Raw genomic sequence first — 25,787 nt, forward strand, 5'->3', positions numbered from 1 at the left:
ATTCTGGGGCGGCACGGTGGCTCAGCACCAGGGTCCCAGTTTCGATTCTAGCCTTGGGTGACTGTCTGTGTGGAGCTTGCACATTCTCCCCGTGTCTGAGTGGGTTTCCTCTGGGTGCTCCGGTTTCCTCCCACAGTCCAAGGATGTGCAGGTCAGGTGAATTGGCTATGCTAAACCGCCCATAGTGCTAGATGCATTAGTTGGAGGGAAATGGGTCTAGGTGAGTTACTCTTCGGAGGGTCGGTGTGGACTGGTTGAGCCGAAGGGCCTGTTTTCACACTGTAGGGAAGCTAACCTAATCTAATCTAATCTATTCTACAGATGCTGAAGCAGGTCCAACAAGTTGGTAAGGCAGCTAATGTAAACCCACTCTTGAAAGGAGGAGGTGGGAAGAAAGCAGAACCTTATAAACTGGTTAGTTTGACATTGGTATTGGGGAAAGTGAGGACTGCAGATGCTGGAGATCAGAGCTTAAAAATGTGTTGCTGGAAAAGCGCAGCAGGTCAGGCAGCATCAAAGGAACAGGAGAATCGACGTTTCGGGCATAAGCCCTTCTTCAGGAATCAATTGGTATTGGGGAAAATGCTATACTCCTTTTTAAAAGATTTCATAGCAAAGCACTTGGGAACCAGTGACAGGATTGGACAGAATCCGCATGAGGTTGTAAGTTTGCTCATTGAGCTGGTAGATTTGTTCTCAGACGTTTCATCGCCATGCTCGGTAACATCATCAGCGAGTCTCCGATGAAGCCAGAGTCAGCATGGATTTGCAGATGAGCACTCATACTTGACAAATGAGTTGGAACATTTTGAGGATGTAATTGATAGAGTTGATGAAGGAAAGCTAGTGGATGTGGTTTATTTAGACTTTTAGAACGCTTTTGATAGAGTCCCACATAAGAAAACTTAAAGCACATGGAATTGGGGGTAATGTACTGACATGGACAGAGAATTGGTTGGCAGGCAGGAAACAAAGAGTAGGAATAAATGGGTGATCTTCTGAGTGCACAGCCAGTGACTAGTGGGGTACTCAGGGATCAGTGCTTGGACCCCAATATTCACAATATATATTATTGATTCAAGTGTGGGAACTAAATGTAATATCTCCAACTTTGCAGCCAACACGAGCTGTGAAGAAGATATGGAGATGCATTAGTGTGATTTGGCCACATTGAGTGAGTAGGCAAATAAATGCCAACTCTGTCTAATGTGGGTAAATGTGAGGTATTGAAGTTTTGCGATTTGGTAGCAAAAACAGGAAGGCAAACCATTTTCTCAAAGCGGGGGGGGGGGGGGGAGGTGCAATGAGTTCTGGGAGTTCTTTTACACCATGTAAGCAGGCAGCTGTGGCAGGTGGTGAAGGAGGCAAGTGAATGTTGGCGTTCACGGCAAGAGGATTCGAGTACGGGACCAAAGATGTCTTGCTGCAATTGTCCAGGGCCTTGGTGCAATCACACCTGGACCATTGTGTGCAGTTTTGGTTTCCTAATCTGAGAAAGGGTGATCTAACAATGGAGCAAGTGCAGTGAAGGTTCACCAGACTGATTTCTGGGATGGTAGGGCTAATGTATGAAGAGGTACTGGACTGGTTAAGACTGTTTTTACTGGAGTTTACAAGAAAGAGGCATGGATCTCATGGAAATCTGTAAAATTCTAAGATTCTGAGTGTTATTTGTTTAATCTTGTGGTTCATGTAGTCTTCCTTCCTACAATGCAAAGCAAATTGTGCCTTTAATTGTATTTCCATTGGGTTAAGCTACTTAAAACACGTCTCCTGTACCTGCTGCATAACTCAATATCCGTTTTTTGTCTCATTGCACAGTGATGGAAAATCTTCATGTGCTAAAATAGCAAAGATTTGTGAATCCTGGAGATCTGAAAGAAAAATATTGGAAATCTGGCAGCTTATATCGAGAGAGAAAGCCTTAACATTTTAAGTTCAGAAACCTTATAACGAAGGGTCACTGGTCTCAATGTTAACTTTGGGGGACAGTGAGTCTGCAGATGCTGGAGATCAGAGTTGAGAGTGTGGTTCTGGAAAAGCACAGCAGGTCCGGCAGTGTCCGAGGAGCAGGAAAATTGAAGTTTCGGGCCAGAGCCCTACTTAATTCCTGATGAAGGGCTCCGGCCCGAAACATCGATTTTCCTGTTCCTCGGATGCTGCCTGACCAACTGTGCTTTTGCAGCAACACACTCTCAACTCGATGTTAACTCTGTTTCTCTCTCTTCACTGATGCTACCAGCCCTGCTGAGTTTCTGCAGCACTCTGTTTTACCTTCAGATGCTTGCCTGCATTACTATTGATAAATAAATGGAAGTGTTGCATTATTAGAGCAGTGCTTAAACTCCAAATGAACTTCATTAACTGTTAATATCTCATAATGTCTTACAGTATTAAAGGCATAAATATCAGTTCATATTCATGTTGACGAGTACTGTATAAATTCAGTTCTTTGAGCATAATCTCCAACAAGAACTAGTTTGGCCTAGTACTTGGCTGTATTTTCCATATTATTGTTCTAGTCTATGTTCAGGATTTTTTTTAACTATAAGCAACTCATTGGTGTTTGCGTTGTCCCCCTTGCTTATTAGGGCGAGCTCCTCCCCGGAACACAACCGTTGACCTGAACAGTGGGAACATTGACGTGCCACCCAACATGGCCAGTTGGGCCAGCTTTCACAACGGGGTAGCTGCAGGACTGAAGGTAGCCCCAGCATCACAGATAGATTCCGCCTGGATCGTGTACAACAGACAGAAGAACACTGAGCTCACCAATGAATATGCAGGCTTGCTGATGGCACTTGGGCTGAACGGGCACTTGAGCAAACTGACAACAATGAGCATTCATGACTACCTCAGTAAGGTAGGCACTCAGCATGCAGAAAATGTGACCCATTTATGACGTTTTCTATGTACATGAATCAAGTTGGACTGATTGTTTGATGACTGGTGCACTGGGTCAGTCAACCAAATCCCTAGTACTTCAAGTATTAAACTCTCCCAGTCGGGGGGAGTTCTTTTCTGCACACTTGTGATTTCCAATGCAGAAACATTTATAGCAGGTATTTGGCTACTGTTATTCTCAATTGTGACTAGAATTGCATGCAAGGTCCTTGGCTGACTGATATTAGCCATAGTCAAAGTGCAACAGATATTTATGTGCCAAGGTTCAATCATGTGATATTACTAGACAGGATAAACACAGGGAGCATGTTCCCAGTGACCGCGCAGTCCAGAATCAGGGGTCACAGTCTAAAGATACGAGATAGGTCATTTACGATTGAGATGAGATGTATGTTCTGCACTCAGAGAATGGTGAACCTATGGAATTCTTTGCCTTCAGAAAGCAGTTGAAGCTAAAGTGTTGTTTTCAAGAAGGCGTTAGATGTAGTTCTTAGCGCTAAAGGATATGGGAAGAAAATAGGAAAGTTGTGTGACCTGCTGTGATCATGTTAAATGGCGGAGCAGGCTGGAAAGGCCAAATGACCGACTCCTGTTCTAGGTTTTTGTGTTTCTGCCCGTCTTAGCCAGTTTTCCTCAAACCCTGCGGGGTGTGTGAAGCCAACCAAGCTTCTTGCAAATCTCTAGGTAAAAACAATGACTGCAGATGCTGGAAACCAGAGTTTAGATTAGAGTGGTGCTGGAAAAGCACCTCAGTTCAGGCAGCATCTGAGGAGCAGTAAAATCGACATTTCGGGCAAAAGCCCTTCATCAGGAATACAGGGGGCTTTTGCCCGAAATGTCGATTTTACTGCTCCTCAGATGCTGCCTGAACTGCTGTGCTTTTCCAGCACCACTCTAATCTAAACTTCTTGCAAATCTCTACCTGGCTGATTCTGCTTGATCAATGGCAGATGGGGGCAGGTGAATGTTTCCACTCGTCGGTATGTCAGTAATTAGGGATCATGGTTTTAAGGTTATGAGCAAGACAGCTGGGAGTGAGATGACGAGAAGCTTCTTAATGGGGTGTCAGGATTTAGAATATGCTGCCTAGGAGAATGGTGGATGCACATTTCATAGGAGGTTTCAAAAGAGAGCTGGATATATATTTGGAAGTCTGAATTGAGAGAACTGCAGAGATAGGGCTGGAGACTGGGACTAGCTGGGTAGCTCTTTCTGGAGCCAGTACAGTCGTGATGGGTTGAATGGCCTCCTTCAGTACTGTAAAATTCTATGAACCTATCCCATGAGGAAGCCCAGCTGCCATGGTGGATTAGCTGCTGAGGACTGTCTTTAGGACTGTGTACAGTTCCGGGTCACTTTCAGCCATTACTTGGGGAAAGGGATAACCATCACCTAGAGGCCACATGGTGTCGCAGTGAGGCTCAGAAGTCAGAGGCTTCATAAGAGGAAGGGAGGAAAATCAGCATGGAAAGGGATGTGGGGTAAGAAATAAGATCAAAGGAAAATAGCTATGGGAAATGCAGGTTTATAGGGATAGGGTAGGGGAGTGGGTCTGGTGGAATGCTCTTTGGATAGTGGGCGTGGACATGATGGACCAAATGGCCTGCTTTCACACTGTAGGGACAAGGCTGAGATGAGGTGAAGCAGTTATTGTAAATGTGGCAAATATATTACTGTTGGCAAAATTTCCTTCTATTAATTTTGGTAGGAACGTTTGTGCGATCTGTTATTTGACATTTGAGAACATTGTCAAAAAAAGCAAGAATAGGCCATTAGGTCCTTCAGGCTTTCTCTGTCATGTGGTACATCAGTGTGGCTGATGTTCTACTTCAGCAGTATCTTCTGACACTGTTCATATTCCTTAATGTCCAAAAATCTGTCCATCAGTGTCTGAGCCTCAGCTGGTGCCTTTAGTTTTAAATTAAGCAATTTCTTCTTGTCTCAACCTTACATGGCCAACTCTGAATCTGTGACTTCTGACCCAAGGCTCCCCTGCCAAGGAAAGCAGCTACTGAGCACCTTAGGATTTTATGTGATTCAGTGAGATCACCTCTTTTTCTTCTAAACTGTAGGAAATATAGGCCCGACCTACTCAATCAGTCCTCATAGGGCAATCCCTTTGTTCCCAATCTAGTGAACTTTTCAAATTATACCAATTGCCAAATCCTGTTTCTCATCTCCCTGGACTGAGTCAACACTGTCAACAACTCTTTCAAGGTCAGAAGTCACATGACACCAGGTTAACTCATTCAACATTAATCTCATTTTAAAAGAAAGTTTAGTTTGATACTTATCATAACATTGGTTTCTAATTTCCAGCATCCACAGTTCTTTCAGTTTTTTGATATTTATCATGATCTGTTTGATGGATTTTGTCTGTTTTAGCACACGTTCAATCACATTCTTGATGCAAGAATGATTAAATTTAATTTGCATTTCTTTGCTCAATTAGATTACTTTTTTAGAAAAGATTGCTGTTTGGAGTTTATTTTTTTAAAATGCAATTTGAGTTGGTGATTTTGCAGGCAGATGGACCCACTTTGCTCACATCTTTTGCTGACTAGAACGGAAAATGCATTTTTTAAAAAAAAGTTATGCTTTGAAACAGAAAGAAAGGAAATGTCACTTTTCTACAGTGTGAAAAATTGCAAGCTATACATCTAACAGCTAAATTTTATTTTTTTAAGTGATCTCAAAATGAATACAGGTGAGGATAAGTTGATCTTATCTTACCTCGTTGCAGTTCCTCAGTCAGACCTTTATGTTGAATGGCTGAATGTGTCTCTGATCCATGTTTATTTTATTAGATTAGATTACTTTATTAGATTACTTACAGTGTGGAAACAGGCCCTTCGGTTCAACAAGTCCACACCGACCCGCCGAAGCGCAACCCACCCAGACCCATTCCCCTACATTTACCCCTTCACCTAACACTACGGGCAATTTAACTTGGCCAATTCACCTGACCTGCACATTTTTGGACTGTGGGAGGAAACCGGAGCACCCGGAGGAAACCCACGCAGACACGGGGAGAATGTGCAAACTCCACACAGTCAGTTGCCTGAGGCGGGAATTGAACCCGGGTCTCTGGCGCTGTGAGGCAGCAGTGCTAACCACTGTGCCAATGTGCCGTTTCCACTGCTCTTTCCTAACTGTTCATCGTGTAATGGGATGATCCTCCTGCTAACTGTCTTAAATTGATCGTTAGGTAGACAGCCAATTTCTTTATTGTCGTTTTATTTTTTTCTTACTTTACAATTGTGTTTCTGATTTACTGATCTGTAAAGCTTAATTTATTTTCCAATGCCAGAGGTTTCTCTCTCGGTTGTGTCCTTTCAAAACAGAATCTGAGGAGAATCCACAAATATCCCAATCCTCGGTGATGCAGAGCCCAGCGCAAAAGGCTGAAACATTTGCCCCCATCTTCAGCCATACGTGCCTCATGAATAATGCATTTCAGCATCCTGTGGAGGTCCCCAGCATCATAGATGGTGGTCTTGAGCAAATTTAATTGACTCTGTACAATATCAGCATTGAGCACTGCAAGGTTTATGGATCCTGACAGCATTTGGACATTGGTACTGAAGACTCATGCTTTAGAATAAGCTCCATCCCTAGCCAAACTATTCCAGTACAGTATCAGAATAGTGGCACCTATCCAGCAATGTATAAAATTGCTTGGGGGCATCCTGTTCCATAAAAGGCAGAACAAACCTAACCTGGTGAATCTAATGTTGCTCACTAGCACAATGACAGAAGGGTTATCACAGTGTTACTGAGTCGCATTTACTCACTGATGTTCAGTTTGGATTCCACCAAGGCCAGTCACCTCCTGAACTCATTACAGTCACAGCACAGTCGTGATCAAAAGAGCTGAACTCTGGAAATGAAGTAGGAGTGACTGCCTTTTGGCAATATTTGATTGTGTGTGGTATCAAGGAACCCTTGAAAAAAATTAAGTCAATGGAAATCAGCAGAAAATTTGCCCACTGGTTGGTGTCATACTTAACGCAGAGGAAGATGTTTCTTGGAGGTCAATCATCTAAGTCCCAGAATATCTCTGCAGGAGTTCCTCAGGGTAGTGTCCTCGGCCCATCCATCTTCAGCAGCTTCATCAATGGTCTTTCCTCCAACATAAAGTCAGTACTGGGGGACGTTATCTGATGATTGCACAATGTCCATTGCAATTTGCTGTTCAGATGCTGAAGTAGGTCATGTCTGCAGATAGCTAGGCCTGGGCAGCATTTAGGCTTAAGCTGATGAGCAACAAGTATGGCCCAAGCCCAAACCTGAAGTGCAATGGCATACTCTCCATTTGAGGAGAAAGTGAGGGCTGCAGATGCTGGAGATCAGAGCTGAAAATGTGTTGCTGGAAAAGCGCAGCAGGTCAGGCAGCATCCAGGGAACAGGAGAATCGACGTTTCGGGCAACCCTGATTCCTGAAGAAGGGCTTGTGCCCGAAATGTCGATTCTCCTGTTCCCTGGATGCTGCCTGACCTGCTGCGCTTTTCCAGCAACACATTTTCAGCTCTCATACTCTCCATTTGTTTGGGTGAGTGCAGCTCCATTCAAGCACCTCTGCACCTTTCAGGACAAAGCAGATTGCTTGATTGGTACCCCATTCACATCTTCAAACAGCACTCCCTCCACTCCTGATGCACAATGGCAGTAGTGTGATCCATCTACAAGACACAATCTCCTTTGGCAGCACTTTGCAAATTTGTGACGTCCACGGCCTCGAAGGAGCAGTACTTGGGAACCCCTGCAATTTCCTGTGCAAGCTATGCACCATTTTACCTTGGACAATTTTCTGTTCCTTCTCTTTGCTGGGTCAGAACTCTCAAAAGTTCCTTCCTAACAGCACTGTGGATGCACTTAACACCAGAAACTTTCGTTCGGTGAGGGGGGTTGGGTGGGCTGCTGGTTATCTCAGCTGGCTGGATGGGTAGTGATACCAACAGCATGGGTTCAGTTCCTGCGCTGACTGAGCTCACCAAGAAGACCTCTGCTTTTCAATCTCGTCTGAGGCCTGGTGACACTCGGATTAAACAACCACCATTCTAATGAGAGATCAGCACTATGGTCTTGGTAAGACTTTGGTGATTGTCTTTAGACAGGCACACAAACGCACTCAGATTCTCTCTGTCTCTCTGTGTGGACTGCAGCGACATGGGAGGGCAGATCACCTTCTCAAGAGCAATTCATGATGAGCAATAAGTGCTGTTGTAACTAGCAGCACCTCCCAAATACAGTGAATGAACAGATATTTTAAAAAGCAATGATTTGATTCTCGAGATGCCCCTCGTGGCTGTTGATTGCATTATGCATGGACCCTGAATGTTTCGTTGGCATCTTCATGATCAAATTGTGCAGCATATTCCAGATCTAGGACCTAAACGCTTGACTGTATTGTGGCATTTCCGAGCTCAAACAGTATTTACTTACAATACTGATGTCGACCTTTTACTGAATTCAGGTTTGTCCGTATGCTAAGAGCTCTTGTATAGAAATTCAGCATAAGAAATAAAAGGATGTTTTATCTATGCTTCCAGGACATTTTATGACTTCAGCGTGATGTCCCAGAGTGATGTGTACACAGCAAAGTGATTTTTTTCTTGAAATGCTGAGTGTTATTTTGAACCATGTATCATTGAGACTCGACATAGTTCCTGAACATTCGGAAAATTGTCAACATGACCTGAAAAATGACAATCTACACAAGATTGAACAATGTCTGTTTTTGAGCCCTACAATGTATTTAAGCGAGGATACAATGTAACTTCTGAGAGCCATTCCTTGGTTTTACTGCAGACTATGCCGATGTGGCCTGGGTTTTCTTGACTGAAGGTGCTGGATGAATTGCTATGGGCTGTATTGTACTGTTCAGTACAACATTTAACATGTATCATTGACACTTGAAACTTGGAGTGGGCAGAAATCAAGGAGCTATTAACACTTCATGATGACAACATAATCATAATCAAAAGTAATTTGGAAAGGAAAGAGGATGAGGGTAGTAACTGATGAGTAAAGTGAGCATTCCAATGCTGAACTTGCCTGTCACCCTGCAGTATCTGTGATCTTTTCTGTTACCTTAAATCAGCAAGAATTGTAATCCTGCTACTTGTTTTAAAAGGAGGCTGAGTGATCATTCATTGCTGTTTGAGCAAGTTTTTCAGTATCATGTGCAAAGAGATGTTTTGTTGTTTGGGAACCAACAAGAGTAAAGGTAGCACATTGAATACTTTGAGGTTTTGTCATTGTGCTGCCATTGTGCTCAAAATGCAGAAGGAAATGTAGTAGTGGGGTATGGTTTCACTCTGACTGGAGAATTTTCCATTGCGAAGAATTCTTGCTGTTCTGCTGAAAATCCTTCCTGACGTTAGGTCAGATTTTGATTATTCCCTCAGCTCTCATCCAGCATCCTGCAAATTAACTGGGCATTTTTGTTGGCATTGGAATTTTGCAAAGTAATCCTTTCTTTTAAAGTAAACACTCATCATGATATGAGACTTCTCTCATTGAGTAGCATTTTTAGAGCAGCATTTTGCAATTTTGTCCTTGGTGATTTATGATCTGATGAAATATTCAGAGGTCTGTTTGCAGGTGTGGGGATTTGCATTTAGCTGTAAGCAGCCAGTTTGAGCATTGCAGGCCAGATTGTAGGTTACCTACTTATTCTCCTCCTCCTGCTCCCCAGGGTTTGAGTGGCCACATGGGTAGATTTTATTTTCGGGATCATTGGGGAGGGGTGACGCAGATTTTTTTAAAAACACGATTCATGCCTCCGGCACTGTTATTTTCATAATTGCTTCTACTGCTAATCGAACACAAACTCCACACATTGCTACAGTACTAATCAAGAGGTCCCTCAAAGCAAAAGTAGATTTTAAGGAGTTAGGCAAGAGACTGAAAGGTAAGGCCTCTGTGAACATAATTTTAGGATTGCTTCCACTACCATGTACTACTGAGTAGGGGAATACAAAGATTGGGAGAATGATTATATATGGCTGGAGAACAGTGCAAGAGCGAAGGTTTTACATTTTTGGGGCATTGGATCCACATCTGGGGTAGGTGGGGCCAAAGGACAACGAGGACAGATTTTATCTGAACAGGACTGGGACTGGTATCCTCATGGGGAGGCTTGCGAGTGAACTTTGGAGGTGCTAAACTATCTTGTTGGGAACGGACCTGAGGAGGCAATTGCTGTGGAATAAAATTGAAAGCTGGGTATGGATAATGGAAAAGGTGTCAATGAATGTGGAGAGCAGCAGAAACAAACTCTCGAGTCAAATTATAGAGTAGTGTTAAAAAGGCAGAATTCAAAACATTCAAGCCGATACACTCGGCATTTACAACAAGGCAGTTGAATTGAACCTGTGAACATATATGATTTAACTGTTAATATGGCAACATCTCTGCAGGGTATCAAGGATCTGAGAGTGTGGTACTGAAAAAGCACAGCCGGTCAGGCAGCATCCGAGGAGCAGGCGAATTGACGTTTCGAGTATAAGCTCTTCATCAGGAAACTTCAGGATTTTCTGATGAAGAGCTTATGTTCAAGACGTTGACGCTCCTTCTCGGATGCTGCTTGACCTGCTGTGCTTTTCCAGCACCACACTCTCGATTCTGATACTCAACACCTGCAGTCCTCACTGTCTCCTCGTGGTAACAAAGATTGGCAACTCAATATTGAAAGATATTTAACTTATAAGAGGGATGCGCAGAAAGGAAACAGATGTGGGGTAGTGCTGATATTCAGGGATGGGATCAGTGTGTGAGTGAGAGATAATCTTTGACAAGGGCAAATATGAAGGTATGAGGAGGGAGTTGGCTGTGGTTGATTGGAAAAATACATTAAACAGTTTGACAGTAGATGGGGATTGGCTGCTATTTAAATATTAATGTTTGGTGTTCAAAAACATGCATTTCTTGAAGGCAAAAATACCCACACGCAAATGAAGAGAACCATGAATAACAAGGGATGTTAAAAATAATGTTCTATAAAAGGAGAAGACTTATGAAGTAATCAAAAAAAAGTAAATAGTTTGATGATTTGGAGAACTTTAGAATTCAGCAATGGTGAACCAAGAAATGGATAATGAAACAGAGTAGAATATGAATGTCAAATAACAAAAATAAGCATAAGAAGGGATGTTAAAAGCTTCTGCAAGTATTTACAAAAGAAAGGATTATCGGAGACAAATGTAGCTCCATTACATTGCAGAGACAAGAGGACTTCTAATAGGAAATGGAGAAATATGAAGCTAAATAAGTACTTTGTGTTTGTCCCATAGGAAGATGCACGGAGTCTCCATAGAATAGTTTATAGGGCTTGAGTGACAGTGAGAACTTGAAAGAAATTTGGATGAGTAAAAGAACAGCTTTGGAGAAATTAGTGGGACTGAAAGTTAAAGTATCCCAGGCCCCATGACCTTTGCCCGAAGTTTTGGAAGAGATAAAAGAGTGGTGATCATATTTTAAAATTCTACTAATTTTGCAGTGGTTCCTGCAGATTGGAAGGTTGCAAATGTACGTGTCTCTTCCTCACCCCACTCTGTGGGGCAAGAGCTGAGAGAGAAATGATCCCTCCTATGGAGAAATTGTCTTGTGAACGAAGTCTAAACAGATTGGCATTCGTAGAGTCATACAGCATGGAAACAGACCCTTCAGCTCAACTTGTCATTTGCCTGTGTTTTGCCCATAACCCTTTAAACCTTTCCTATCCATGTCCAAATGTCTTTTAAATGTTGTAATTGTACTCGCCTCTACCACTTCATCTGGCAGCTCTTTCCATATATCTCTGCCCTCTGGATGAAAAAGTTACCCCTTGGGTCCCTTTTAAATCTTATACTCTTACATTAAACCTTTGCCCTCTAGTTTTAGACTTCCCTAAATCTTAATGAATACCCCTCATGATTTTATAAACCTTTATAAGGTCGCCCCTCAGCTTCCTATGCACCAGAGAAAAAATGTCCCAACCTATCCAATCTCAGTAACATATTTATAAATCTTTTCTGCACCTTTTCCATAACAACCTACCTCCATGAGGGCAACCAGAATTGTAAGCAGTACTCCAAATATGGCCTCACCAACATCTTGTACAGCCGTAACATGATGTCTCAACTCCTATACTCAGTGCTCTGACCGATGAAGGCAAGCATGTCAAAGGCCTTCTTCCCCACCCTGTCTACCTATGGTGTAGTAGACAGTGCAGAAGGTTATCTAAGAGTACAACAGGATTTTGATCAACTGGGCCAGTGGGCTAAGGATTGGCAGATGGAACGTGAGGCCACTTTCAAGGAATTATGTGTACTTGCACTGATAGTTTGACAACACTCCCCTGGGCCCTATTTGTCATACCAAAATGCAACACCTCACATTCATCTGCATTAAACTCCATCTGCCACACCTTGGCCTGCTAGCCCTGTTGATCAAAATCCTGTTGTACTCATCGATCACCACCTCCATTGTCTACTATACCACCAATTTTGGTGTCATCCACAAACTTACTAACCATGATAACACTATGACTATATGCCTCCTATATTCTCATCCAAATCATTCATATAAATGACCAACAACAGTGGATCCAGTACCAATTCTTGCAGCACACTGCTGGTCACAGGCTTCCAGTCTGAACAACAATCCTCTACCAGCACACTCTGTCTCCTACTGTCAAGCCAATTTTTTTTATCCGATCTAACCTTATTCACCAATCTACCATGTGGAACCTTGTCGAAGGTCCTGCTAAAGTCAGTGGAGACAACATCTACCACATGCCTTCGTCTATCTTTTTGGTCACCTCTTCAAAAAACACAATCAAATTTCTCATTGTACTGTCATTAGAAGAATGAGATCAGGTGATCACATCGAAATCTTTAGGACTGTTAAGGGGCTTGACAGGCTAAGAGGATGTTTTTCATAATGGGAGAGTGTAGGACCAGAGCGCAGAGTCTCAGAATAAATGGGGTGCTAATTTAAAACTGTGATGAAGTAAAATTTATTCTCTGAGTGTTGAACATCCTTGCAACCTCTTGCCACAGAGGGGAGTGGGGGCAGAGTCCTTGTGTATACTTAAGGCTTAGATACCTGCTTGGTCAATAGAGGAATCAGGGGTTATGGGAAAAATGTAAGAAAGTGGAGATGAGGAGCATCAGATCAGCCATGTTCCTGTTGAGAGCCAGAGCAGGTTTGCGGGGCTGAATTCCTACTCCTATTGCTGTTTTTTTATGGTCTTATGCAGAAAGTTACAAACTTGTTAGTCTGATGTCAATAGTCAGGTAAAATGCTAGAATCTATTAAAAAGGACATGCAATGACTAGACATTTAGAAAATAATTGTCTCATTGGAGTCGAGTCAATATGTATTTATGTGGTGGAAAGCATGTTTTAACAAATGTGAAAGGAATTATTTGAGTTTGTGACTAGCATTGGTGTTAAGGGGGAACAAGAGAACTTAGTGTTTTTGGACTTTGAGAGGCTTTAGATGAAGTCCCACACAGGAGATTAGCAAAGAAAATATGAGCACATGGGGTTGGCGGTAATGTAATAACATGGATTGAGGGCTGGTTGACAGTTAGAGAGGAACAATAAATCAGTCATTCTCAGTTCTCACGCTATGACTAGGGGTGTACCACAGAGATCTGTGCTTGGCCCAAGCTTTTCACAGTCTGTATCTATGGTTTAGATGTGGAGACAAAATATATCTTTTTCCAAATTTACAGATGATACAAAACTTGGGAATGTGAGTTGTGATAAAGATGCAAAGAGACTTCAAAGTGATTTAGACTCATTGGCGGTCCCTCGCTGATGAGGATGACTCTTTTCCACTCTCCTTGTGAGCCTGTAAGTAGCTGTACACGCAGGCTTGGTTACACCTGGGGCAGAAGGTGGTCATGGGAAGGGGTGGATTCTGGCATGTCATTGGGCAAGAGCATGGCAGATGGAATGTATGCCAGGAACAAAGGTGCGGTTTATTTCTTAAATGGTGAGAGATAGCGACTTGTTGATATCCAAAAGGACCTCAGGGTCCCTGTTCTTCAGTAACTGAAAGCTAACATTTAGATGCAGCAAGCAATTCATGAGGCAAACAATTTATTAGCCTTTATTGCAAGAAGGACTTGAGTACTGGAACAAAGAAGTCTTGCTTTGATAGAATGAAGCACTGATAAAATCACACCAGGAGTATTGCATGTTGTTCTGATCTTTTTCTTTAAGGAAGAATGTACTTGCAATAATGGGAGTGCAGCAGAAGTTGACCAGGTTGGTGCCTGGAATGGTGGGTTTGGCCCTTGAGAGAAGTAGGAGACTGGACCTGTATCCTCTCAGATTTCGAAGAATGAGAGATGATCTGATGGAAAGTTACAAAATTTGTACAGGGATCAATAGAGTAGCTATAGAATAGTTTCCTTGGTTGTGGGGTCTAGAAACATGGGCCGTTTATTACAGAATAAAAGACAAGCTATTTAGGATTGAAATGAGGAGGAACCTCTTCACTTTGAGACCATAGACCATAAGTTAACGGAGAGGAGTAGGCCTTTCAACCCATTGAGACTATTCAATGAGACCATGGCTGATCTGATAACCCTCAACTCCAATTTCCTGCCTTTTCTCAGAATCAGATCATTGTTACAGAGTTTATAAAACCATGAGGGGCATGGATAGGGTAAATAGACAAGGTCTTTTGCCTGGTCTCTGGGAGTCCAGAACTAGAGGGCATAGGTTTAGGGTGAGAGGAGAAAGATATAAAAGAGACCTAAGGGGCATCTTTTTCATGCAGAGAGTGGTGCATGTGTGGAGTGGGCTGCCAGAGGAAGTAGTGGAGGCTGGTATAATTGCAACATTTATAAGGCATCTGGATGGACATATGAATGGGAAGGGTTTGGAGCGATATGGGCCGGGTGCTGGCAGGTGGAACTAGATTGGTTTGGGATATCTGGTCAGCATGGACAGGTTGGACCGAAGGGTCTGTTTCCATGCTGTACATCTCTGAGACTCTGTGGCAGCTGAGGCTGTTTGGTCCATCGTGCCTGCACCTTGGTTCTTTTATGGATAAAAAATCTGTCTGTATCAGCCATGAGTGTATTTAACGACTAAACCTCTGCAGGCTTTTGCCGTGAAGAATTCACCTCCCACTGAGAGGAAATTTCTCCTCATTTCAATCTTAAATGAGTGACCCTCTATTCTGAGATTGTGCCCCCTGCTCCTAGACCCTCCCACAAGGGGCAGTAACCACTCCTAAAGCCCTTTAAGAGTCTTGTATGTTTCCAAAAGGTATCCTTTCATTCTTCTAAACTCCAGTATGTACAGACCCAATTCACTCAATCTCTCCTCATGAGACAGTCTGTTCACTTTAGTGCACTTTCGCTGAATTGCCTCTAATGCCAGTAATCTTTCCTTTGAAGCTGATGAAAACTGTTTACAGGATTCCAGCTGTGGTGTGACGAGTGCCTTCTATAGTTGTAGCAAAGCCTTCCTATTTTTATTCTCCTATCTCCATTTGCATTCCTGTAACCTGCTGAACCTCTGTACTAGTTTTTTTGTGATTTATGCAGAAGGACATCTAAGTCCCTCCATGCTATAGCTTTCTGCAGTCTTTTTCTACTTAAATAACATTTAACCCCTGCCCAAGTGCATACCCTCACTTTTTCCCACATTCTGGCTGCCAAGTATTTGCTTATCCTGTCTTTATTCATCTGTAGATTGTTTGTGTCATCTGCAAATTTGGCCTCAGTACATTTACTTTCTTCATCCAAGTCTATTATTTGTAGTATAAATAATTGTGGTCTCATCTCTGATCCCTATGGCACTGCACTAGTTCCCACTTCACTCAAGAGGATGATAAGTCTTTGGAATTCTTTACCCCAATGGACTGTGGAAACTCAGATGTTGAGGAAGTTCAAGACAGAGATTGATAGATTTCTGTACATCAAAAGCAGTAGTTTTGGTAGCAGTGTGGGAAAATAGTATTGGGATTTATTGATGAGTTGTGACCTAGAAGGGCCGACCGGACTTGAGGGGCTGAATGGTCTGCCAGTGCTCCGTAACCACAGTGAACTAGTCCCATGCTGTCACCATTTCCTTTAGCTCTGCATATTTTTTCAGATAATTATTCAATTGCTGTATGAGGACATTAATTGAATCTGCCTCCCCCGTGCCCTCAGGCCGCACTTTTGGGATTCTAACCATTTGCCCGTTAAGTGTTTTGTTTTCAGGCTGCATTGGCTGACATCAGCTCATGTGCACTTAGTGTCACTTAAGTTTGTACAATTGTATTTAAACACGTTCGGTTTCGGGTCCAGGTTAAATAGGATGGTTTTGGGGGTTGGGGGAGGAAGAGAAGTTGCCCCTGCCCATGTTCTCTCCCTCCATCCTGAATCCCGCGTCCTGACTTACCACGTCCCAAGTCCTTCCTCCTCAGTCCTCACATCACCGTCTCACTCCCCCTCCTTCCCATGTCCTCACCCTCCCTGCAGTGTCCTCTCTCCCCTCCTTGCTGCATCTTTGCTCCCCCTCCTGTGTTCTCACCAAGCACCCCCCCCCCCACAAAGTCCTCAATCCCCTCCCCTCACTCTGTTCTCTAATTATTGCTGCCATTTGTTATCTTCACTGTTCTCTAGCCATTGCCTTTTCTTATATAATCTCGCTGTGTTCTCTCACTAGTGCTGCATTGTTTTTAATCCTCTGTGTTCTCTGGGCATTGAAGATTTTTAATCCACATTGTGTTCTTAAGTCACTACTGTTCTCACTGGTGGTTAGTTTCATGATTTGATTTGAAATGATCATATTAGATGTTGTTAATTTATCTTTTCTCTCTTTTTTTAAAGTTTCTGAAATAGCATGTTTTCCTTGTGCTGTCTGGCAGGGCCATGAGATGACCAGCATTGGATTGCTCCTGGGAATTTCAGCCGCAAAACTGGGCACAATGGATATATCAGTCACGCGCCTCCTGAGTATTCATATCCCTGCACTGCTGCCTCCAACCTCAACAGAATTGGATGTCCCCCACAACCTGCAGGTTGCAGCAGTGATGGGTATAGGACTGGTGTATCAAGGAACTGCACACCGGCACATTGCTGAAGTACTTCTGACTGAAATAGGTGAGGCATCTTCCACTCTGACCCTCCTATCAAAGAAATTCAGTAGCTGGTTTGAGTCCAGTAAGCTTTTGTCTGACGAGACGAGACTGTGTCCTTGTCTTTTGAGCTTTGTTTCCTTTAATCTTTCAAGGCATGTAGGTGTCACTGGCAAGGTCAGCATTTATTGCTCATCCCTCATTGCCCTTGAACTGAGTGGCATGCTAGGCCTTTAGAGTCAGAGAGTCATACAGGATGGAGACAGACCTTTCGGTCCAACCAGTCTATGCTGACCGTTGTCCCAAAAGTCCTACCTGCCAGCACTTGGCCCATGTCCCTCCAAACATGTATTAGTCATGTACTTACCAAAATGTCTTTTAAATGTTGTAACTGTATCCACATGCACCACTTCCTTTGGAATTTCCTTCCACACACAAACCATTCCCTGTGTTAAATAAAAGGCCTGTCATGTTTTTTAAATCTTCCTCCTCTCACCTTAAAAGTACGTCCTCTCGTCCTGAAATCCCCCACCTCAGGGAAAAGACACCTGCCATTGACTTGATTTATTATATCCCTCATGATTTTACAAATCCCTATAAGATCACCCCTCAAGCTTGTCCACTCCAATGAAAACGTCCCCTTTAATCCAGTGTCTCCTTATAACTCAAACCCTCCAATCCCGGCAACATCCTGGTAAATCTCATCTGAACCCTCTCCATTTTAATAATCTGCCTTCAATAAGAAGGAGACCAGAACTAGCACAGTACTGCAGTTAAGGATTAACCACATTGCTATGGATCTAGTGTCATCTGTAGGTAAAACCAAGCAAGGTCTTCGGATTGGTGCTTGGCACTTGTACTGATGCAAACTTTATATTCCAAGTTTATTCTTTGAATTTAAATTCCATTAATAGCAACGGTGGGATTAGAACCCTGATGTCCAAAGCATTAGGCATGAGCTGAGAACTTACAAGTCCAGTGACATTGGCGTTACGTCACTGTCTCTCCGATGTCATAATTCAGTATGACACTCTGGTAAAAGTACAGCACAGGCGATAAATTGTGCAAAGTGGTGTACTTTGAATGAATTGAGATTTCTTTCAATGAAAGACTGAAGGCATATATGTCAAAATCAAGCAAAGTAAAAGAATCTTGGTTTCCATCAAAAATCCTGACTTCTGTTCTTCTGCTCCCATCCATCAAAAGGAAGTTTACAATCAGTTAATTTAGTGTAAGAATGTAACGTATGTAAGAGTTGTTTTGGAATGAAGAGGCAATGTTGGCTGAGGGGTAGCACACCCCTTGAGTGATGAGGAAATGGGAATTCTGGATGGTGTTGTCTCTAGTGATTTTGGCGTAGACATGCTTTTGTACTTCGAGTCTGAAGCTGCCAATTTTCACCTGCCAATAATGATGTGTCCTATAAATCTTTCCTGAGGAAAACAAGTTCACTGTGGAAATTAAGGAATAGCTATATTTTTGGAAACCACTTCTTAAGTAAATGGTGAAATTTTTCAAAAGTTGACATTCCAAAATAAAAAGCAGCAAGCAAACTGCTTCCAGTTGTGACTTAGTTAAACAATGCAATCCTGTTTTTTCTGTTTAGGTCGCCCTCCAGGCCCTGAGATGGAGAACTGTACAGATCGGGAATCTTACTCGTTGGCCTCTGGTCTTGCTCTTGGCATGGTCTGTCTGGGAGTAAGTGTCAGCTGCACAGATAATTGTGTTTTCAGCTGTCAGCATTTTCTGCGAAAGCGATTTAGCCATTTAAAAACCATAACTTTATTTCCATCTTCAGTCTGCCCCAGTTATTTTGTGCTCAAGGGCTGCTATCGAGTCTTAAAGCATGGAAACAGACCCTTCGGTCCAACTAGTTCACGCCGACCATGTTCCCAAACTAAACTAGTCCCAACTGCCTGTACCTTCCCCATATCTCTCCAAACCTTTCCTATTCATGAACTTATTCAAATGTTTTTTAAAAATTGTAACTGTACCTGCATTCACCACATCCTCTGGCAGTTCATTCCACATGTGAACCACTCTCTGTGTTAAAAAAAAATTCCTCCTGTCCTTTTTAATTCTTTCTTTCTCTCACGTTAAATCTATGCCCCCTAGTTGTGAACTCCCCCATCCGACAGAAAAGACTCTTGTCATTATCTCTGCCTCTCATGATTTTATAAACTTCAGTACGGTCACCCCTCAACCTCTACGCTCCAATGAAAAAAGTCCCAATCTTTCCAGTTTATTTTTATAACTCTGACCCTCCGTTCCAGCAACATCCCATACAGCATTAGTTCAAAGAATAGTAGTGAGACTGCCTTGTCTCCTGGCTAATACTTCTCACCAACTAATGTGACTAATACAGATGATCTGGTCATTGTCAGATTGTTGCTTGTAGAAGCTTGCTGTGCACAAATTAACTGTTCTGATCCCTAAATCGGAGCAGGTACGACAGTTTAAAGAGTCTTTCATAGATCGCAAGCAGTTTGGAACATTATGGCACTGGGAACTGGTCAGATATTATCAGAGGATGTTAAATAACTGCATCTAGTCAAAGCAAGTGAAGGAAAGACTTGCATTTATAATGTTGTAAATGATCACCTGCTTTGCAGACAATGAAGCATTGTGGAAATGTGACCCCATTTTGGTAGATTTTAATGTATGTTCAATGCCCCTACAGGTTAACAGTGTCCTCTGCGCCTTCCAGGTGGAGACAAAGTCCCACCTTCACATTGGGAACACCCTCCATCATGTGTGGCACTATTACTGTGTAAATGAGACAGATTTTAAACAGAGCTAGCTCAAGACTAGACACCCTAGAGATGCTGTGGGCATCGACAGCTGTAGGTGTATGTTCCGATTTAATCTATAACCTAATGGCCCAACATATGCCCCACTCAACCATTACTATCAAGGCAGGGGATTAACCCTGGTTGAATGGTGAGTGCAGGAGGACATGCCAGGAGCAGCACCAATCATATCTAAAAATGATGTGTCAACCTGATGAAGTCACCAAACAGGACTACTTCCATGTCAAACAGCATAAGCAGCAAGTGAGAGACCAAGCTAAGTGATCCCACAACCAATGGATCAGAGGTTGTTCAGAAAATTAGAGAGCACTTAATTCTAACTTTGCTTCATGTGTGCACCCAGCACAGATTGCTAGATGGCAGTCAAGAGCAGGAAACTTGCTGAATTGTGCTGAAGTTTACCACATGTTATATGATCTTGCAGCACGGGAGAAAGGCATTCAGACCATAAAGATGTAGAAGCAGAATTAGGCCCATCCAGTCTGCTTCACTGACCATGGCTGATATGTTTCTTAAGCTCTGCCGTCTTCCCCTAATCATTGATCCTCTTAGAAATCAAGAATCTGTCTACCTCTTATCCAAGTTATCCAATTGATCGTACTGTCCTGCTCTATCTCACAGTCTTGCACACTTTTTTTTCTTCAAGTATTCATCCAGTTCCCCTTTGAAAGTTATTATTCATCCTGTATGTGGTAGTTTCTCGGACAGTGCATTTGGCAATCCGCCAAGCCTTCGCAAACAGCACCTTTGACCAATGACCTCTACTGCCAAGAACAACAAGGGCAGCAGAAATGTGGGGACACCACCACCTGCAAGTCACCTTCAAGGCACATGCTATCCTGACATAGAACTACATTGCCATTTCTTCACTGTTGTTGGGTCAGTATCCTGGAACTTCATTCCTTACAGCACTGTTAGTGTACTTACACCCCAGAGACTACAGTGGTTCAAGAAGCATAAAAACTAGGAGCAGAAGGAGGTCTTTTTTGCCTCTTAGGCTTGCTCTCCCGTTCAACATGATCATGGCTGAGCCTCTACCTCAGTGCCATATTCCTGCTTTCTCTCCAGACCCCTTAATTCCTTTAAGTAGGCAACTGGAGATTGGTAAGCAAACCGGTATTGAACTCCCTCCAATTTAGTGTATTAGGGGATAATTTTGTTGAAGGTTTTCAAGAAAACAAAATGTAGCAGATAGGTTGCATTGAGAGAAACAATTGCCACTAGTTGGGGAACCTATGACTGGGAGCCATAATCTGGTTCTAAAGAACAGCAGATATTTGGAATGCTGTCCCATAAATGGCAAGTGATGCTAGGTCAGCTGTAAATTTTAAATATGAGACTGGTTCCAACAAATCTAAGCTGTTGAGGGATATAGAGCAAAGAAAGTTTTATGTAATTTAAGTCATAGACCAACCATGATTGCATTGAATAGCAGAATAGACTTGAGGGATTAAGTTATCGCCACCTGTTTCCATGTTCAGATAGATGTGTTTAATCATGTGTTTAAGCTGTCAGGTTACTGTCCAGATTGCAGGACCCCGTTTGAGTTTGTGTCCTTTTTTAAAATGAAAAAATAGGGGATGATTGCATTTTGTGCACTGATTTAATTTAATATGCAATTTCTACCTTTAAAAGCCTTGAATTTTTCGAAGAGATGGGTTCAGTCTTAACTTCTACATCTGTCAGGCAAAATTTGCTGTATGTGTGATACGATTTAATGCAACATGATGTTACATCAGCATAGAATGGGTTGGGCAGTGTACGGTGTGAAAACACACAAGGTAACATTGCAGGTTTGGGATAAGTCATATCAGAAATGCTCCCCTGTGATTGAAGACTGGCCTGCTTAGTATTTCCAACATTTTTTCTTTTGCTTTTGCATTTTCAGTGGCATACCTGCAGTTTTACATTTGCTGTTTATGCAAATAAAATAGAATAAATGGGAGATTTCAGTTTCAAAATCAAATAATTTACTGTACCACAGTAGTTTCTTTTCTGCGTATTTTAATTCTATTTTTTGCAAGAACATGTATTTTTGAAATCACAGGGGATCTATTTCAAATTAGTGCTGAAAACTTCTGTGTTAACAGGAAGCAGATGCTGATGATAATGGAAAAGGCTCCATTTGGGAAGCAGTGATTGATTTTTCCAGGGTCACTTATTCAATATCTGAGAGAAAGTATTTGTCATTATAACATTTGTTTGTGATGGCAACCTCTATGGCCCAAGTACTTTGTAACATTCAAAGCAGTATTGTTGGATCAAACTACCAAATATATTTTAATTTGGATAATTGAGAGGCAAGGCAGTGACTTCTATGATGAGGGTATAAAATGAGCAAGGACCGAAACATCAATGATAGCTGCACAACATTCTTTGGACATGCCCAGTAAGTGTGTTGCTGACATCAACAAAACTACAGGTGGTTCTTCATGGATTGAGGTGAAGATGTGATATGTCAAAGATTAATGATCTTAAGCAGAAAGTGGAGTGGAAACTAGCAGGTCTTACAGAGAGACAGGAGGAATGAAGTGGCGGCAGCAATGTTATTAAGAAATGAAGTGGAGGCAGTTGTGAGAAACACATTTGTAGAGAGAAAAACAGTTAACATTTCGAGTCAATTGACCCTTTGTCTAATGATCTTACCGGAGATCATTACTAAGATTGTGTTCTGTCTTCAAAATGCATTCACTGGAGAGCGTTCAAAAAGCATCAAGAATAATGATTGCACTTGATGCTTGAAGTTTGAGAGAAAGACTTGCAGAGCTGAACGGAATTTTGTTGCACCAAAGTTAAAGGAACTCGACTCTGAATTATCGAGGTGTACATGGAAAGCATGTGTGTGACTTGGGATGAAGCTGGAAAGTGCATTTTCAAGTTTGGCCAGATTGTAGCTGGGTTAATAAACAGAGAATTTTTTTCTGTCAGTGGAGTAATTGAGATGTGGAGCAGATTCTGAAGGGAGCTGCTGTTTGTGAGGATTCCTTCTCAGAGCTGGATAAATATCTGGCAAAGCATGTGATTGAATATTAGGATAGACAATGAATATACAACCATAACTTCCATTTAATCCAGCAGACCATTTATATTCTTAGTATAGACAAAGATGGTGAAGTATGACATATGATGCCTGGGTTGAAAATGTGTTGCTGGAACAGCGCAGCAGGTCAGGCAGCATCCAGGGAACAGGAGAATCGACGTTTCGGGCATAAGCCCTTCTTCAGGAAAGGTTCTGCCAGAGGATGTGTGGAGACTGGTACAATTGCAACATTTAAAAGGCATCTGGATGGGTGTATGAATAGGAAGGGTTCAGAGGGATATGGGTCAAATGCTGGCAAAATGGGGCTAGATTAGGTTGGGATATCTGGTCAGCATGGACGGGTTAGACTGAAGGGTCTGTTTCCGTGCTGTACATCTCTATGACTCTAAGTGGTATTTGTAACAAAAACAGAAATTGCTGGAGAAGCTCATCAGCTCTGGCAGCATCTGTGAAGAGAAATCAGAGTTCAATTCCTGTTTTAGTTTCAGATTTCCAGAATCTGCAGTGCTTTCGGCTTTTATTAAGTGATATTTGTGTCTCTTTGTTTTTGGTGATATCATTTCATTCTGTTGCCTTTCTGAATTACCCTGCAGCACGGGAGTAACCTGATAGGTATGTCTGACCTGAATGTTCCAGATCAGCTGTACCAGTACATGGTGGGAGGCCACAGGCGCACCCAACCTGGAATTCACCGAGAAAAGCACAAATCGCCCAGTTATCAAATAAAGGTCTGTATTTTCTTTCCACTATTCAGTTGCTGTCATGTGCAAAATTAATGTTACCAGCTCAAAGTGAAGTTTTACATAATGCCTTTCAGACATCCTATGTCAAATTCATGATTAAACTGTGTAGAACCTTAGAGCAGGAAGGGTGACTTCTAAACCCTCTACACTCCTACCAGCTCTCTGAAAGAGAGTCAACTACTTTGACTCATTTATTTCCTGACCTTTCCCAACATTTTATTTTCGCTCATTGAAATTGTTATCCACTTCTCTTTTTAAATTCCTGTTGAAAAGATAAATCAGGGTATTTTCTTGATGGTTTGAAGTTAAATACAGTTGATGCAAAATCAGTTGTTGGTTTTCTTTTTGGTAAGCAAAGATACTAAGGGATATGGGCCAAAGGCCATGGATCACCCATGTTCTCTTGGAATGGCAGAAGAGTCAAGGGGCTGAATGGCCTACTTCTGCTCCTATGTTATGAATTCTATTATTTTGCCAGTTTTTCAGGAGACCATCCCGGGTCTGTAATACTAATAGTAACTTCCTGCTAAACCTCCCTTTGTTCTCTTGGTAGTAATCTTAAGTTTATGCCTTTCTACTTCCCAATCTGTTGGCAAGTATTTCCCCAATTTATCCTGTCAAAATCCTGTGCAGTTTTGAACGTTATGGTCAGATTTTCTCTTAACTCCATTTGTTAGAATGGAATGAGCCCCATTTTCTCAAACGACCATTTAATCATTGAACTATTCAGGTTACTTTTATGGGTAATTTCTGCCCAACAAAACAGCTCAGCTCAAAATTGGGTCCAGTGCAAAAACATCAATGGTTTGTACAGGTTTAGTATTTTCTTATCTCGTTTGTTTGCTCATACTGTTATGTTTTACAAAAATGTACAGATCCAGTATTTTGTATATTTTACTACTAGTCTTCTCTCTTTAAAAGATTCGTGTAGTCTAATCCTCAACTCGCTCTGCTCATCAATTTTCAAAGTTCAGCATGAGAGAAGAAAACTTGTTTAAGATTGGTTTGTTTTAATAATTCTGTTGAGGCTAATTGTAAATCTTCTCTTTGACAGGAAGGGGACACTGTGAATGTCGATGTTACGTGTCCTGGCGCCACACTGGCCTTAGCCTTACTTTATTTGAAAACAAACAACAGGTATGGCAAAATAGTGTTAATCTCCTCAGCTAAGCAAAGGTGCGACTGAGATGTACATGATGATTGCATAATTTCAATTATTTCCAAAGGAGACTTGCCCTCTATGGTAAGTATATTGTTCCTTTAGTAGGGACACAATACAGCAGGTGTCATCAAGCTTCTACATAATGGCAGTAAGAAGCCTCTACTACTGTATTCAAATCAGCACAAACAGATTTTCAAGGACGTTGCAAGTAGAATTACAACATTTAAAAGGTATCTGGATGGATGCATGAATAGGAAGGGTTTAGAGGGATATGGACCAAATGCTGACAAATGGGACTAGGTTAGATTGGGATGTCTGGTCACCGTGGACGAATTGAACAGAAGGATCTGTTTCTGTGCAGTATGACTCTATAATTGATTGCTCTACCTTCATTATAAATTAAAGTTACTCATGAACAAGGGCACTTGAGCCCCTTTGAAGTTTAACATTTCCCACCTCTCACTATTTAAGAAATACTCTCTGTTCTGTCTTTCCTTGCAACATGGCTAATTTCACATTTTCCTGCATTGTACTCCATCAAATAAATGTTTTTTTAACCTACTCCCCTAGCTTCTCCAAGCAGCTCCTCTGGAAGCATCGTTCCATGCTCCATAAGACACTCAGTTCCACCTGGTTTTGTGTCACCTGTAGATTTGGAAGTATTACAAATCATTGATTAAAGTGTATCTTTTGTCAGCAAAACTAAAACTCCTCTCTTGATTGCTCCCAAGCAACTATTGATTTTCCCACATTTTTATTCAAGATTTAATAATGTTTCTCGACAACTATCAACATTGTAACAAGTAATTCCAGAATGATATAATTTTGATGGTCCAACCTTTGTCTGCTTGGGCTGCTGAAAGCAGGAAGAATCAGTGCACATAAACTTACCGGAGGTTTATTCTCAAGATGAGAATCTGATGTGTTTATGAGCTATTTCGCAAGATTACAGAGTTCAAAAATATCTGTTGGCTTTTATTGAAATTAAAAATTAAATGATTACCATTGTAGACAGTAACACAGATATGATAATTATACATACATTTGTGATA

The 25,787-nt window shown here is 41.9% G+C and overlaps 1 protein-coding gene across 2 annotated transcripts in view; it reads left to right on the top strand.

Annotated features, from left to right (window-relative positions):
• anapc1 (anaphase promoting complex subunit 1) overlaps window positions 1–25,787 on the top strand; it is a 214,837-nt gene that overhangs the window by 100,296 nt on the left and 88,754 nt on the right. For both annotated transcript variants that reach the window (XM_087983726.1, XM_087983718.1), the window contains exons 28-32: window positions 2,592–2,863; window positions 16,771–17,005; window positions 18,587–18,678; window positions 23,424–23,558; window positions 24,628–24,710. In XM_087983726.1, the coding sequence (XP_087839852.1) occupies window positions 2,592–2,863; window positions 16,771–17,005; window positions 18,587–18,678; window positions 23,424–23,558; window positions 24,628–24,710 (817 nt within the window). The remainder of the gene's footprint in view (window positions 1–2,591; window positions 2,864–16,770; window positions 17,006–18,586; window positions 18,679–23,423; window positions 23,559–24,627; window positions 24,711–25,787) is intronic.

This window comes from Chiloscyllium plagiosum, unplaced genomic scaffold, assembly GCF_037043375.1.
Source record: "Chiloscyllium plagiosum isolate Xiang-an unplaced genomic scaffold, Cpla_swu_hap1 HiC_scaffold_3, whole genome shotgun sequence".
NCBI classification, from domain to species: domain Eukaryota; kingdom Metazoa; phylum Chordata; class Chondrichthyes; order Orectolobiformes; family Hemiscylliidae; genus Chiloscyllium; species Chiloscyllium plagiosum.